This window comes from Musa acuminata, chromosome BXJ3-7, assembly GCF_036884655.1.
Source record: "Musa acuminata AAA Group cultivar baxijiao chromosome BXJ3-7, Cavendish_Baxijiao_AAA, whole genome shotgun sequence".
NCBI classification, from domain to species: domain Eukaryota; kingdom Viridiplantae; phylum Streptophyta; class Magnoliopsida; order Zingiberales; family Musaceae; genus Musa; species Musa acuminata.
The window spans coordinates 38,670,939-38,686,469 of record NC_088355.1 but is presented as its reverse complement, the minus strand read 5'-3'; the positions used below and the strand labels follow the sequence as shown (position 1 = coordinate 38,686,469).

Sequence of the window (15,531 nt, the reverse complement as noted above, 5' to 3'; positions counted from 1 at the left end):
CTTTAGTTTACTGTAAAGATGACATTATCTTAAAGATCCTTATAGCTTCTTTTTAACACTTCCCACATGTCTTGTGATCCAAACAAGACCATCATATATGATGCTCTAAATTTTTTAGTTGTTTTTTTGTAAGGTGAGACATTTGAAGTTAAATGCTATTAGACATTTTGACTTAGCTTTGATATCACTTTGATAGGAAATAGAAAGGATAAGATAGAGAAAGTTAAAGAGGAAGAATTAGGGGATGAAACAAGAGACAAATTAAAAATTTTTATTTTTTGAGATAAGTCTTTAAGTTTTTTTTTTCATAATAAACTCTTCCATTTATAGGGTCATAGATGAGAGTTTTGTAATTTAATCATTAAAGCTACTTTCATATACTTCTATTATATGTAATTTATCTAATTTAATAATGATTTATTATTTTCATAATCTCATTTTTCATGGTATTTTTATAATAGTATGGCCTCTCTATTCTCACTAATGATTTGGGGAAGATGGCTAGTTTTACTTAGTTCAATCAGGATGTATATCAAGAACTTATTCTACCTTAGATGTTAAAAATACACGGTGTTGAACTTGTTTCTTGTGTAATGATCAATATTGAGATGTATATCTAATACTCAAATTTGATTCTCGAAATAGGTTTTGGAGATAAGAAGAGTATTCAATCTTGACAATCATACTCTAGATTACTTTTTATAGCTAATATTCCTCTAACCATAAGTAGTTAAGGAAATATTCCTTTCTCATTTTTTTTTATAATGTGGCTATCATATGTTAAACTCTGGTAAATATTTTCTATATCATTTACCCTCATTCAAAATTATATTTTTGAATACTTCTAATGAGCTTTGAAGTGTCATGACTTTGTTATCTTGACAGGTTGGTTTTTGACGACCTTATCAAAGGTTATCGAGTGCTTATACAAATAAACTATCGGGATCCTTCGAACTCTTCTCAAAAGCATATTAGGTGAACATTGAGCTCGAGGAGAGCACATCAGGCAACTTGATACTTGGTCCAAGAAAGTTGCATTGGGCTACATTTGATGCTTAATATGAGAAAGATGTATAAAGTAACTTCAAATGCTTAGCCACATAAGGGTGTATCAGACATCTTTCGATACTTACATCGAGGAGGATCCATCAAACAACCTTTAATAATTAGCCCAAGAAGAGTTTATTGGGCAACCTTTCATATTTAGTTTGTTGATGGTGCATTAGACAACCTTCACTATTTGGCTTGAGGTGGATGCATCATATGATTTTTAATGCTTAGCATGAGAAGAGTGTGTTAGGTGACATATGATGCTTGAATATTATTTTCAAGATTTCATTAGACATTATGATTTTGATAGAGGTCAATAGACATGCTGGTTAGTCTCTTTATAGAAATTCACAAGTGAAAAATCATTAAGTAGAATATTAAAGATAGAGAAGCGAAAAGGCCAAAAGATATATAATATTTATACTCTATTTAGAATTCATTTTGAGGCAAAAGAAGGCCTCACTTACATTTCAAGTCTTCTTGAGTTTCTTGAGTTTCTTGAGTCTTAGTCTTCAATATTTATATTCTTAATTTTATCTTGTAACACCTTTCTCTTCTCCGCCTTAGATCAGGTATTATGGGTTCTTCATCTAACTTTTATGAGTCTCAATCTCTAAACCGTTGAATGGTCGAGGGACCTAAAGTTTAGTTCTTGGATAGCCTAAGGTCGAGAAAAAAATTATCATCTTCATCTTAGGAGGGGATACTAGTTGATCCAAGAGATACCTTCAAAAAATAAAAAATTGCTATGAATATAATTCTACCCTCACCCACAAGTTACTAGTGTGCTTTTGTCTCATGTACTCCATTTTGGATAAGTACGAGATGATTATACCTTGATCAGATATTTGACTTTATATATAGAAATCTTGATATGTATGTCGATATATGGAGGTTGAGCTTTATTCTTACTCCATTCGCTCATCTCGATATGTCCTAGAGGATATCATTCTTTTATATGACATTTAACTTATATCTTATTGTATTCATTAATAATACAATCATATCATTATAACCTCGACCCATAACCATTTCCATTTCGAATTTAGTCTAGCTTATTTCATTTGTCCTTACATTCTATTTCTTTCATTGTTATTGTGGATTATTCTTTCGTTGTCTAATATAATTTTCTTTGTAAGAATGAATGGATCCCAAGAAGCTCAAACATCAAATTTTGAGTCCAAATGACCAAAGCTAATCCTGTTTTCATTACCATAATTCACCAATTTTTCTTTTATGGATATCGCAATGGAAAGAGGGTGAAACACACAACTATCACCGCTAATGTGGTTGTTGAGGAGCTTCAGATGAAGGTAACGTTCCAACAACCACTTATTAGCATGCATTAATGAAGTTGTCTTAATTTCCTACGTGAATTAACCTCTAATAAACCACTCGATATGTGATAAAATAAAAATTAAATTTTAATCAATAATTATTATATCATGTGGACATCAATAGCGAGACATATTCCTCTCCGTACCTCAAGGATGACAAGACGAAAAATATTTTATTTATATGATAATATATTTTACTCGATTGATTCACTATAAAAAGCTATATTTGGGTCGTGACAATTGAGGTCAACTAATGTTTAATAAAATTATCGGTCACACAACTTGTTGTCTTGAAAATTGGATTGATGACGGCTTTTCACCCAACAAAGCTGCTGTGTCAAACAATTGCAGCAATCAAATAATTCATTGACATCGTCCATCAGCGATATATATGTCTTACATTTCACAACCGCTAGTCAAACCACTCAAATTAAGGTAAAAAACGAAGAGCAGCTGCTTCCCATCTGTCTTAGTCAACCCCAATTACACGGTGGTTGAATCGAAATAGTCAACGAATCTGTTCTCAATCTTTGCTTCGGATTTGATTCCCCGTGTCGTCTCTCCGCATTCCGGGACGAGGCAGTCCGGCGGCTCTTCTGGTTCTTCTTGATGATTCGCCTTCCTCGTGGTACGGAGAGCTGCTTCCTCTTCCTGTAAACTCACTGCCGGCACGGCCTGCCTCCGAAGCCCTAAAGGAATGCGGCACGGTTGATGTGTCTTCGTGTTGCTCGTACAGCAGATCGCTGGCGGACTGATACCCCATGAGCCGGTGAAGCCGTGGAGCCGCTATGGAGTTCGCGTCCCTTCCCAATTCTGCCTCGTTGTGCCTCTCCACCTCAGGATGAGCTCGAGCCATGGCAGGAAACGGCAAACTGAGAACTTCATGGCAGCCACCGCACTGCAGCTTATGCGCCCGCCTTCTCGATACGAGGAAGTCTGCTGGGAGTTGGAGCAACTTGGTGCACTTGTCGCAGATGACGAAGGGCGAAGCTCCCGAGACGGGCCGACAATGGCGCTTCGGCTTGTCTTTCGGACCAGACCTCTCCGCCTCATGGCCGTCGTGCTTGTGCAGACTTCCGGACCTCGAAGAACGCGAATGCAGGTCATGGACACTTGCCGCGTGCGGTCGACGCCCTTGCAGACAGCGGGAGCAGGAACAGTAGGCTTGTTGTTCGGAGAAATGCCTCCTTGGGAAGGTGGCATTTCTGGCTTGAGCAGCATCCGCGACGCAGAACTTTGCAAGATGGTCTCTCACTTCATCGATCTTCCTCAAGAGTTCCACTTTATCGTGCAGATGTGTGCTTTCGGGCGCCATCCAGTTGTGCGTGGACTGGAATTCGTCGGAGTCGAACGACGACATCCCTCCAACTTCATCGCTGCCGCATCTGGAAGAGCTGCCATCTCCGATGGCGTCAAAGCTTCGCATCGTACGCGAGCTGTTCCTCTCATTTGATGGATTGGGTGCGAGATACCTGGATTCGAGGTTGGCCTCGGCAGAGGCGGCCTTAAAAGTTCTTCGAGACATAGCCAGATGACGAGCACTGCGTCCATCATCTGAAGATGAGACACTGCCATCGTACGCAGGGGAGCTCATCGTAGCCGGAGACTTGAGAGCATCGTAGATTCCTTCATCTCGAGCCGTGCCAGCCATGTCTTCTTCCTCCGAGGCACTGCTGTGGCCAACAGAGCGAGAAGATCGCTCCACTTCACTGGCTAAATCGGGCTTCGGAGTGTTCTCGACTTGCTCGTTCTCGTCTTCGACTCTGCTAGAAGAAGCTCCACCGGCATCAGAGTCGCCGCCTTCGATTCCTTTGCCACGGCGATCGTCTTCGAGGTCATGCATGGTTGCAGGGGTTGTTGCTCTGACGACCGAAGAGGCCGATCCGGAATCTGAGAAACCATGATCTGATTGACTCTCAGGATGGTCGACTTGGGGCGATCCTGGGGCGGCATTTTCTGCTGTGTCATCTTGATTCTTTGCTGCAGAGCAGGAATTCTCATCAAAACTAAGCATGAGGAAGGCGTCAATTGATGAGGAAGAGGGGAAGAACGTACCACGAAGTGCGATTCCACATCCCCCACACTGGTATACGGGAACATTAGGATACTCCACGAGAAGCTTATGGCATTTGGGGCATCTCACCAGCCTCGCCATGGTTGTTCTGTGACTCCAACAACTCACAGAGAGAAGCAAGACAAAGATGATGCCTCCCAAACCCCCATCCTCTCTCATGCACTTTTCTGATTGCTGAGAGAGAAGAGAGCAAACGAAATGAATCAGATGCTACATGCAATCAATATATGAAAACCCAGTGATGTTCTCATCCCCTCTCGATCCAACTCGGTGAATCTACCTGTAGATATGTCAACTGTACCAGATCCATGCATGCTCATAAAGTTTGACAGGAATCATTCAGTGATTCCACCACATAGAAGAGGGAAAACCAAAGAAGATTAGAACCAACAAATAACGGAAGCTTACCTCTCCAGGTTGGAGGCCTCCATCTCTTTCCTTCCTTCTTCTGTTCCTATCTCCCCTCCATCCTCTTCTTAGCGTATGCCCATCTACAGTGGATTCAGATCAGGCAACTGCCCTTTTCAGGTGGACAACAAGAAGGGTAACAAATGTTTTGGTCATAAGATCTTAAAAGAGAGCCATAAGCGACACCAAATCGACATCTAAGATCGTGTTGAGAACGCTGGTCAACGGAAGAACGTTGAGCCCCCTCCCGTCCTCCCCCGTATGAAATAACGGTGTTGGTGTACGAGAGAGCCAAAAGGGAAGACTTGGAACGATGCGGTGAAGTCCACGCTCGATAATCCCCCGGTTCAAGAAACATGCGTTGACTATTATACCCAAATCAATCCCTGTTTCTTTCGCTGTAAATAATTAGATAGGACGAGACGAGGTGGCGCACATCCGAACCCTTCCTCTTCCTCGTGATTCGGATGCCATGGGACCTTGCAGTTCACCCCGTCTCTGTCAAGCAGCGTGTCGCAACTAGCTTCATTGGGTCTGAAGGCAACGAGAACGAGCAAGACGAAGACGGTGGCGTCATGCATGAACACCATACGTGTTTGAAAAGTATGTTGGTGCACCGTCAGCCACAGCTAATGGTTGACATGGCCTGGCGAGATCTGTTTAATGAGATGGTCAATCCACAGAGCAGATTTTATTTGAGATCACAAGGAAGCTGACGAAGAGTGCGAAACCGTCAAAGCTCGGGCGGTGACTCGTGGAATAGAGGGAACCACGTCTCGGCCTCACGAGCCCTCCGCCATTGGTTTCTGCATCCGAGACCCACCGGAGGGCCACCCTCTTCCCGTGATATCTCATCACGTCGACGCCACCGATCGGACGGTGTACAGTATCCCCATGTCCGATCATGTGTATTAGAAAAAGGATTAGTTAATTATTATAATCACAGACGGAGGCATACCCAATTAAATACCATTACCACCAACCCACCGCTTGCTTCGTTGCGCTTGGTCCCACAAACACGCCATACGACCACCTCCTTGGGAACGTCATAAACGCACCTTCCATTCCAGCTAACACCGCGGTAGCGGGCGAGCCTCCTCTACCTGTTTGGTGGCTCGGGCAGCGCAGAGGAAGGCCGACCCGCCGCGTGTTGTCTCTCGCAATTGGAGCGGATCCGTGAATGGGAGCATCCAATGTTCAACGCATAGGACGGTACAGGAATTGGAGAGGATCCGATGATGGGTAGTGTTCGAGTGGGAACCAACGCAGGGTCGGTTCGATCGGTGCTTATAGCCTTGGCCTGGGCTGCTGCTCTGATCCGCTACGGGGCACATGCAATGAGCGGGATGGAGGGCGAGGAGCGGGGAGCGGTAGAGAGGAGGGGCACCCACTTCGTGGTCCAGGGCCGGCCGTTCCTTGTTCATGGCTTCAACACGTACTGGCTGATGGTCTTCGCCGCCGACCCGGCGACTAGGTGCAAGGTCAGCGACGTCTTCAAGGATGCCGCAGCCGCCGGCCTCACCGTCTGCCGGACTTGGGCTTTCAACGACGGCGGGTGGCGGGCTCTCCAGATCTCCCCTTTCGTCTACGACGAAGAGGTCTTCAAGGTACCGGTGACCGACCCTCGCCACCTGTTCGATGTTGGGTCTAAGCCGATGGATGTCATCAGGGTTTGGATTTCGTGGTGAGCGAGGCAAGAACGCACGGGATGAGATTGATGCTGTCCTTGTGCAACAATTGGGAAGATTACGGAGGGAAGGCACAGTACGTGAGATGGGGCAAGGAAGCCGGCGTGGATTTGTCTGGTGATGACGACTTCTTCTCGGATCCCACTGTCAAAAGCTACTACAAAGCCTTTGTGAAGGTAAAACACAGGCGCAGTTTGGGCTATGAGAAGCTAAGGTAACCGGTTCCGATCACATCCTCTGCTTGCTTGATTTAGACCGTCATCACCAGAGTCAACACGATCACCAATGTGGCGTACAAGGACGATCCCACAATCATGGCGTGGGAGCTCATTAACGAGCCACGCTGCCCCTCGGATCCTTCGGGCGACACGTTGCAGGTTATGCTTTCGTCGACGCTGCTTGCTTCCACGGTGCACTAACCGTGTTCGACGTTTGGTGCTGCTTGTTCCAGGCATGGTTCGAGGAGATGGCGGCGTACGTGAAGTCCATTGATCCGACGCACCTGTTGGAGATTGGCGTGGAAGGTTTCTATGGCCCGTCGACGCCCGAGAGATTGCAGCTGAACCCGAACACCTGTGCAGGCGACGCAGGAACAGATTTCATCAGGAACCATCGAGTTGCAGGCGTCGACTTCGCCTCCGTTCACGTTTACTCTGATACATGGTAGGTCGATACGATTGCTCGACGGTGCCGTAACAGGTAGTGCTACTCGTAGTTAATCGGTGTCCTCTCGAAGGTTGCCAGATCCGGACTCCAACGCGCACCTGCAGTTCGTGAGAGCTTGGATGCATCAGCACATGGACGACGCCGAGAAGTTGCTCGGAATGCCGGTCGTCTTCGGCGAGTTCGGGGTGTCGGTCAAGGATGAGAGGTTCGAGTCCAGGTTCAGGGAGACCTTCATGGAGACGGTCTACGACACCTTGCTGAGCTCCAGGATGAGAAGGGATGTCGGAGGAGGATGCCTGGTTTGGCAGCTCTTTCCGGAGGGAACAGAGCACATGGATGATGGCTACGCCGTGGTCCTCGCCGATTCTCCCTCCACACTGGACATGCTGTCACAGCACTCCAGAAACCTACAGACACACCATTCCAAAGGCAGCTGCGGGAGTTCTGAGCCCCATGAAGAACTCTGAGACTCCAAACTCAGATCCCTGTTGTGATGCTAAAGCATAAAAAGCTCATGATGAGTTACGCAAGTAATACCGTCAGTTGCCATCTTCACCGAAAACCTACTTTCTCCTCGCTGGTGTGCAGATCACAACACACTGTTCATTCTTCTCTTGGGTGTCTGATTCACTTCTGTAAATGCCACTGTGTTTGAATTGAGTGCAACATGAAATGAGAGATATGATTGAAGGTTGTATTGCAGCTTCAGGTGAACACAATGATGAAGAGTTCATCACAGCAAGTATAAGCAAGGAAAAAAAAGAAGAAGAAATCGATCTATACAGATCTTTTGTAACGAGTAATAATGGGGAAAAGAGAGAAAAAAAAGAGAGGAACTATTTGGTAAAGCTTAATTTGGAAAGAGCAGCTGCTGCCTGATCACCACTAAGTAAGAAATATGGGTGCCTCAGAGCAGCAGCAGAAGATAACCGACCTCTTCTGAGAAATCCTCTTTCCGATATCAACTTTGTGGCTAAATCCCAGCCTCGACCAGAATCTAAATCTAGCAACCGCAGGTCCGGGCTCAGGCGAGCGGGAATGGATTCCCGCCATTTGTTGAGATCATAACCGGCTGATTTCAGCTCGGAGTTGAAGTTCTTCAGGCCTGCGCCGGACCTCAAGCTCGGAACTGCCATTTGCATCAGTGTTATTCCGGCTGAGTACATGTCAAATAGATCGGGACTGTTTAGCTACAACAACAAACAAAAGAGGGTGTCAATGTTCAACAGAACCTTCTATGTGCTAGTCAGGAGTGAGATAGAAATCAAATGTCATCATAGAAGAACCCCAATGCATCCGAGTTTGAAGAAGGATGAAACAAATGAAGGTTCACTAAGCATCGAATACGATAAATATCTTTTAATTCCATTTGACAGGTAGACATGTTAAAACCACAGCTAAAAATCAAGCTAACAGAAAGAGAATGAAGAACAGACCTGCCAAAGGATCGGGGAGAGGATGGCGGCAATAGGTTCAGGTGGAGGTCTGGGTGTCTCCTCTGGAAGCACATACAGTTCAGGAGGACAATAATCAGGATCAAGCAAACCACGATCGGGTGTATAGTTTTTGCCGATGCGAAGGTCGGTAGCTGCGCCGAAGTCGATAAGCTTTATCTGTCCCTTCCGTGTCACCACCAAGTTGGAAGGTTTTATGTCTCGATGAACAATCCCGGTATCATGAATCCTCTTGAGAGAAGTTATTATCTGTCGCATGATCTGTTTAATGATGAGGGCACTCCTTTTAACTGAGTCCACTCCTTGGAGGACACGGCCAAACATGATGGACTCTAAATTGAATGGAAAGTTCCTATCCTTAATGTACTCAGCCAAGTTTCGGTCTCCCTAGAACAAGTTGTTAGCAGTGATAAGTAAGACAAAAATAAGTGTCCTAGAAACAATAGCATCCTCCTAAAATTTCTTAATAAGAGATCGGAACGCTAATGAAGAGCAAATTTTTTATTATGTGCATGATGTTCCTTGAACATGAATAGATAGAAATAGGAATAAGATGGATGATATATTTGCAAGCAAGACTTAACTAAAAGTTCTATGGTGTTGCTTAAGAAACTATCAAGCATGCATATCGAGAAATGACATGAAGAATAGGACCAATTGCTAATGATGATTGCATAGTTACCAATGGAAGTAAACAAGTGTAAAGAATAATTAATGTTTATCTACAATCACAGTACAATCAGCAAGCCTGCAGAAGCTGCCAATTCGGCGAACAATGAATTAGGTTGTTCTAAACAATTAATTCCATGTTGGACTTGAATCATTCATATATAAATCTTGAAAAAGCAGATACTCATTTGAATTAATTTTCCCCAACAAAAAAATAGACAGAAAAAGATAAGCATGACAAATTATCTTCTAAGACAAGTTAACTTTGTGTGTATTTCTGGGCAGGTTTGCAAGGTGTGATCTCTCCTCCCTTTTTGTAGCCATGCTATTCATATATCCAACTTATGAACTTGCTATGATCTTTGGTCCTTCTTCAATTTCTTTCTTTCTCAAAGAATTCTGCAATCAAGATGATTTATAATAACTGCAACAGCGAACGTTTACGTACCAGCTGTCGCAATCAGTCATCAAGTATATTCGAATCCCTCCTCCGGAGCTCGAGTTGATTAATGAAATGGAATCTCAAGTATCAAAGGGTATGATAAAGGATTTGTTAGATAAGGTTTCCAAAGCCCAAGTAATTATACACTTTTGCACATAAGCATGTATGTCATCTGGAGTTTCTATCAAACCTATAGTTCGGGAAAGATTATACAGAAAATTAAACCATTTTTGGATTGCTCACACAATTCCAATGATCATAAACGCACATCTATGCATAAACTCTAAAATACAAGTGCTTACTGGATGTTGATACCTCAAATTTCCACACAAGCCATTTGCCCCCTTTGGTGAATTGCGAAGATGTCCTATCAGCAATAAAACTTCCAAGGAACTCAGCGCATGAGTCGGGAGCAGCTCTCGCTACGCGGTAGTTGAACCATTCCTCAAAGTCACCACATTCTTCAGCTCCTTTTATCCCAACCTTAACCTGATAGTAGAAACAACAACATTTTACTTCATAGCCAATGTGCTCATCGATGGCAGTCTAATTGGCATTTCGACAACCACTTAGAAGAACTTGAACTCTAGCTGCAGAAAACAGGAAATTGAATCACAAACTCCTGGACCAGATTTACCACAATTTTCAGCTGTTTGGTACTCCAAATTTAACCTGATACAGAGACTAAAATATTTACTTGTAGCCAATATGCTTATGAAGGGCAATCAAGTATACAGGTAAAGAGCTGAAGAAAGCAGGGAAAGGATTGAAGATCATGTCGTTTGGGCAAAGTTTCAAACAGGTTGCTTGCCTTCTTCAAAATGACCTTCTCCTTGTACTTCTGATCCAGCTTCGCTCTCCTTCCTCTTCGCGCCACTCCATCTTCCACATCACTACCATTCTTCTCCACTATGGCACCGTAGTATACGATTCCGAAGGATCCTTCCCCCAACTTATCCCCCACAACAAAATCACTCATCTTGAGGTTCCTCTTCCCCAGCAAGCTGTCGATACCCAGCTGCAACGGGGCAAGAACATAAGCATCCACAGCTCCTACGAGAACCCCTGGCCTTACAGTCAGGTAGACCCAGCACAGCCCCACGAAAGCCAGGATCTCCGACCTCTCTATCTCTGGCAATCCTGCAACAACTCTCTGGAACTGAACAAAGCCATACTGCAGGTAGGGAAACAGTGGACTGGAGACATCCAGGTGAAGGCCGTTCACCACAAAATCGTCAGGAAGAACAACGCCTCCGATCATGGCATTGCACCTTCCTGCGACTTGCCTGGATGGCTTGGGAGGCGGGCTCAGCTGGCTCAGGGAGGTGTACTTGGAAGAAGGGAGCCAGGGGAAGGGGTGATTCTTACCGAGAGAGGTTGCAGTGGGAGGAAGGAGAGAAGCCATGGCTCACAACAGGGGGAAATGCCTGCGTTGGCGGCATAAGGATTCGACGAGGCAGCAGCAGAGGTCGGACTTCGTCCACGTGTGAACCGTAAGGTTATCCGCCACCGGAGGTTGTGTAGGGTGCGGCGAAACAAAAAGTGCCACGTAAGCTGGATCGTAAATGGTTCCACCTATAAATACATATGGTAATTTACTCTAAATAAATTTCACTAATTGATTTTTATGAGATGATATCACTCGATTAATAATTTATCCAAAAAAATATAAATAAATAAAAAAATTTGATTATTAAATCAAATCAATTGATCCGATTCGATCTTCTATCTTTTTATTCTCCTCAGCCACAAATAATTTAAAAATGTTCTAATTTAATTTTAAAAAAAATATTTAAAAATTGAGGTTTATGAAAAAAAAAGGTTTTAGATAATTTTTTTTAATAGAGGAACACCATATGGTAAAAACTAAATAGACGAGAATTTTCTAGTAAATTACTCCAGATATCTTTTTTTTTGTTTGTGGTGATGCACTGTGAGGCCATCCATGCAAGCCTCAAACATACCACTAACAATTAGCATATACATTGTCATGGATTCCAAACACAACTACCAACATTGAGTGTCTACCATCACCACAAACAACACTGATCTTTCACCTCACAGTGCACATCATGTCTTTATTGCAGCATCTTCCATAGCCATTTGTTTTTTACATTCATTTTTTGGTGCATTACAACACTCAGAAAGTTGATACAATTGCTTGATAGATCTCAAGGGAGCCCAACAAGTGGTTGACGAAGACATCTAACAACCGTTACAAGATAAAATCTCAGGTTATTGTATCATCGACCAGTACTGATGTATCCTATTTGTTTGGTCTCTGCTAGAATGCAAACAACATTATGATGTCAATTATGTTTTGTGGTCAGGGCAAATGGCACAACACTTGATACGCTAATGTAGGTCTGACTCGAGTGATCTCTCGCGGTTAATGGATCCATTAACAAACTCAATTAATTTCTTCTCGAGCTCCATATTTTCTGAACCGACGAGCTTGTCCAACGTCTGCCCATCCTTGAGGAAAAAGAATGTTGGAGTTGCTTGGATATCCCATGATGCCGAAAAATCCTGTAAAGAACCAAATACATAGTCTTATACCAATTTTATGTGCTCTTTTTTCCGATCTATGACCGGCATTAGGTATAAAACTTGGAATAGTTCAACCAATATGAATCATGCTATTGAGATATTTCTATTAAGAACTGATTAACGTTTCCCATTTATCAATTGTATGTAGCAAATAGATAAGAAGCATTTTTAATTAAATAAACTGATGATAATGTTGGAATTCTAAATTTTAATCACCAAAGACAAAAATATGCATGAAGAGACTTCATGCAAAAAAATCAGCTAGACAAGAAGCAATAAGACCACATCAGTGAACACATCAAACTGATTTAAATGGCACAGTAGGCGATCATTGAATATTTACAAAAACACCACCGTTTTCACCAATTGAAAAAAAATTAAAGATATTTAAAATGAAGGAAAGTACTCACTGAGAGTTGATCGACATCAATTGCCAAGAAAATAAATGAAGGGTATTTTGCAGATAGTTCGGCAAAAAAAGGTGCAATCACTCGACATGGATCACACCAAGCAGAGCTGAAATTCACTATGACCTGTCAACAGTAAATAAAACTACATGGCATGAGATGATCAGGAATTAAAGAAAACCAGCAAAGTAACAGTAGTTGGATTAAAAAGATAACATTTGCATCTCTCTTTATCAACATGAGAGACTGATGCAAGAGGATCTATCTTTTAATTGTAAACTGTGGTTTTATTAGGCCATAACATCCAAGTGCTTGCTAGCATCTGTTGTCCTCTGTTTGTCTGATGATGTCTAATAGAATAGTTTTAGGAATTCAATCGAGGGATACAGCAATGATGCTCTCGCATATAAATAACACTTTAAAAAACACAACAAAAACAACAAGGCAATCCTTGTTAGAAGCCCCAGGATTTATCTTGGAACAAAAACAATGATGACACAATAACATTGGTCAAGATATACTATATATGCACCAGGGTGGTTATGAGTAATTAAACTACTTACCATCTTGCCATCCTTCTTTGCTTCTGATATCTTTTCATCCCATTGCTCTTTATTAAATATCTTATCAACATTTGCTCCATAGAATATCCCATCATCAATTACAGCTGCTTTCTTAAACACAGAAATTATGTTATAAGTGGCTTCAACAAGGCTATCAGGAAACGACAACCATATTGCTTCAAGTACTGAGAATAATAATTCCATATTGACTAAAGTCAATCATACTTTCTAGTTTCTAACATATAGTAAAAGTTTGATTGTGTTTAAAACAGCGTCAATGGACCAAACTATTATATCATGCACGCACACACACAGATAGCTAGAAAAAACCAGAAATTCTAGTTTCAATATCATCTTCGAAACCACAAGTATTGTCATTTCTAGTTTTAGATCTACTTATGTGTGGCACTTGCAAGCTTTGTTTAGTGTTTTTATTCCATCATCAACATGACAAATTTAAGTAAAACACTTAAGTTGTGCATAAAATAGCTAGAAAGCTAAAATTGAACTCTGTTTTTTTATTAAACTCTAAAATAAAAAAAAGAAACACATAGGAAAAGAAAAGAGCCATGCAAGTTGACATAGTAAATCAAACAAAAACCATAAATTCCTTAACATATTGAACTCCTTTTTTATTAAACTCTAAAATAAAGTTGACATATTGTTGTAGTAAGAAACACTAACCTTTTCCATGCAATTACCCATTCTATTCAATAGTATAAGACAATGGGTTCACTTATTTTTGCTGTAAAAGAAAAAGAGCACATTCATTAGAAAATGAAAAAAACAACTTAATGCATGAAAGTGGTAGCATGTTCTAGTGATCCATCTAGGCCATAAGAAATTGGCCTAATTAATAAAAAAAGAAGCCATACAGGTAATCAGCAACAAAAGAAATCACACCAAGTAATTTTCAAATATAATTGAGTTGGATAATTTATCTATCATAGTCCACGTGTGACGACAAAATTAAGCTGTGGATGAGTTCTGAATGTTATATTACCTCGTTATTTGCAGACCCAAAAGAGAATACTAGTAACACTCTCTGCTTACTGTAAATATTTATAATGTACCATGCCTTCATCCTGAATGGGTCATTCTTCCGTGGGGTCAATTCCTACTCTCTTTTTCTTGCATGTCTTCTTGGCTACCGAACGATGGTCTAGTTCTTCTATAATAAAGATCCAATCAGACATTTGCAGGTCCAATGAAAGAAAAATCATATATATTTTTTTCAAATACTGTAGAAATAGAATGACCATGAAAACATATGCATTATAGAATCCTACACCTGTCGTGCTACAGTACTTGCAGGTATAACATGTATTTAGCATCCACTTATGACTAATATTATCCCATGTACCTATGATGGCATACAACACAATTAATTCTTAATATACTTATGCGGGCCAGTCGTTTTTCGTATCATTTATCATGCTAACTATCACTCAGATAGCAAACAACAACATGGAAGATAAAACCCCTTTATATTAAAATAATATAATCCCTAGAACAGTAGCAGATTACTTGGAGATAGACCTTCAATGAACAGGAGAAAATGCTCCTTTGTCAAACCTTACAATTGATGCCAATTATGATTAAGATGAGCTATTACATTTTCAATATTAAGAAGAAGAGTTTACCAAAAACCGAGAATATGCACCATTCTCTGATTTCTAGCAAACAAATCGAGTACAGACTAAATTTATTCAAGAGAAGGACATCCCACAAAGACCAATCATGTAATAGTTCAATTACTCATCACAACATTCCAGGTCCTATAATAAGAAACTATAAGAATCATTGATTGCTGTTGGATATAATCCAAAAAGTTTGAAATTTGAAAAGTAGATCTAATGTTCTCGAACGATTAGGCCAGGAAGAAGAGCTTTGATTAAGATCTAGTCATGCAATAGAGCTTTCAAGAAATACATGAGAGCCCTAATCAGAAGAAAACATGCCAGATCCAGACCAATACAAACATATAACCTTTCGACCGAGCCTCGTCTTGTCAGCCAAATGATGAGAACACGGGGACTAGCCGGAAGAGGGAAACAGGGGTTTTGGGTGAGACATGAAGGCCGGCAATGGCGATTCCGAGGGTATCGGCAATCACAAAGAACTTACAGGCATGGCCGCGGTATATATATATATGGGGATTACGAGGAAACTAGATCATGAAATGACATAATTGCCCCTTACTCGCACCATTAATCTATTAGA

General features: G+C 41.7%; 4 protein-coding genes across 7 annotated transcripts; 1 reads left to right on the top strand and 3 right to left on the bottom strand.

Annotated features, from left to right (window-relative positions):
• Positions 1-2,732: 2,732 nt before the first annotated feature.
• LOC135642690 (protein ENHANCED DISEASE RESISTANCE 4-like) lies at positions 2,733-5,802 on the bottom strand. The gene is made up of 3 exons (XM_065159038.1): positions 4,870-5,802; positions 4,443-4,635; positions 2,733-4,367 (listed from the first exon to the last, which is right to left on the bottom strand). Exons 2-3 carry the CDS (start codon positions 4,618-4,620, stop codon positions 2,911-2,913), a joined length of 1,635 nt encoding a protein of 544 aa, XP_065015110.1. The 5' UTR covers positions 4,621-4,635; positions 4,870-5,802; the 3' UTR covers positions 2,733-2,910.
• Positions 5,803-5,964: 162 nt separating this feature from the next.
• On the top strand, positions 5,965-7,925 carry LOC103992509 (mannan endo-1,4-beta-mannosidase 8). The gene is made up of 5 exons (XM_009412233.3): positions 5,965-6,476; positions 6,539-6,733; positions 6,812-6,934; positions 7,009-7,220; positions 7,294-7,925. Exons 1-5 carry the CDS (start codon positions 6,105-6,107, stop codon positions 7,688-7,690), a joined length of 1,299 nt encoding a protein of 432 aa, XP_009410508.2. The 5' UTR covers positions 5,965-6,104; the 3' UTR covers positions 7,691-7,925.
• Positions 7,897-11,231, bottom strand: LOC135642691 (serine/threonine-protein kinase STN8, chloroplastic-like). The gene is made up of 4 exons (XM_065159039.1): positions 10,600-11,231; positions 10,104-10,277; positions 8,660-9,064; positions 7,897-8,413 (listed from the first exon to the last, which is right to left on the bottom strand). Exons 1-4 carry the CDS (start codon positions 11,191-11,193, stop codon positions 8,060-8,062), a joined length of 1,527 nt encoding a protein of 508 aa, XP_065015111.1. The 5' UTR covers positions 11,194-11,231; the 3' UTR covers positions 7,897-8,059.
• Positions 11,232-11,818: 587 nt separating this feature from the next.
• On the bottom strand, positions 11,819-15,418 carry LOC135642349 (thioredoxin H4-1-like). Of its 4 annotated transcripts, none has more exons than XM_065158439.1 (5): positions 15,298-15,418; positions 14,312-14,479; positions 13,309-13,419; positions 12,749-12,871; positions 11,819-12,317 (listed from the first exon to the last, which is right to left on the bottom strand). In XM_065158439.1, exons 2-5 carry the CDS (start codon positions 14,390-14,392, stop codon positions 12,144-12,146), a joined length of 489 nt encoding a protein of 162 aa, XP_065014511.1. In that variant the 5' UTR covers positions 14,393-14,479; positions 15,298-15,418; the 3' UTR covers positions 11,819-12,143. The 4 variants fall into 4 exon arrangements, with proteins under 4 accessions (XP_065014511.1, XP_065014512.1, XP_065014513.1 ...); XM_065158440.1 differs by having other exon boundaries at positions 14,312-14,476; XM_065158441.1 differs by lacking the exon at positions 14,312-14,479 and adding an exon at positions 13,993-14,053.
• Between the last annotated feature and the right edge of the window lie 113 nt (positions 15,419-15,531).

What these genes read in the sequence shown, in the direction of transcription:
- LOC135642690 (XM_065159038.1), bottom strand. Translation starts at nt 4,620, where the DNA reads ATGAGAGAGGATGGGGGTTTGGGAGGCATCATCTTTGTCTTGCTTCTC. An exon ending in ATGTGGAATCGCACTTCGTG is followed by an intron (nt 4,368 to 4,442) that starts GTACGTTCTTCC and finishes CCTGCTCTGCAG; the next exon opens with CAAAGAATCAAGATGACACA.
- LOC103992509 (XM_009412233.3), top strand. Translation starts at nt 6,105, where the DNA reads ATGATGGGTAGTGTTCGAGTGGGAACCAACGCAGGGTCGGTTCGATCG. An exon ending in ACGACGAAGAGGTCTTCAAG is followed by an intron (nt 6,477 to 6,538) that starts GTACCGGTGACC and finishes GGATGTCATCAG; the next exon opens with GGTTTGGATTTCGTGGTGAG. An exon ending in CTTCGGGCGACACGTTGCAG is followed by an intron (nt 6,935 to 7,008) that starts GTTATGCTTTCG and finishes TGCTTGTTCCAG; the next exon opens with GCATGGTTCGAGGAGATGGC.
- LOC135642691 (XM_065159039.1), bottom strand. Translation starts at nt 11,193, where the DNA reads ATGGCTTCTCTCCTTCCTCCCACTGCAACCTCTCTCGGTAAGAATCAC. An exon ending in AGAAGGTCATTTTGAAGAAG is followed by an intron (nt 10,278 to 10,599) that starts GCAAGCAACCTG and finishes TTCTACTATCAG; the next exon opens with GTTAAGGTTGGGATAAAAGG. An exon ending in GGCTTGTGTGGAAATTTGAG is followed by an intron (nt 9,065 to 10,103) that starts GTATCAACATCC and finishes AACTTGTTCTAG; the next exon opens with GGAGACCGAAACTTGGCTGA.
- LOC135642349 (XM_065158439.1), bottom strand. Translation starts at nt 14,392, where the DNA reads ATGAAGGCATGGTACATTATAAATATTTACAGTAAGCAGAGAGTGTTA. An exon ending in TTGGGTCTGCAAATAACGAG is followed by an intron (nt 13,420 to 14,311) that starts GTAATATAACAT and finishes TCTGTGTTTAAG; the next exon opens with AAAGCAGCTGTAATTGATGA. An exon ending in CAAAGAAGGATGGCAAGATG is followed by an intron (nt 12,872 to 13,308) that starts GTAAGTAGTTTA and finishes TACTGTTGACAG; the next exon opens with GTCATAGTGAATTTCAGCTC.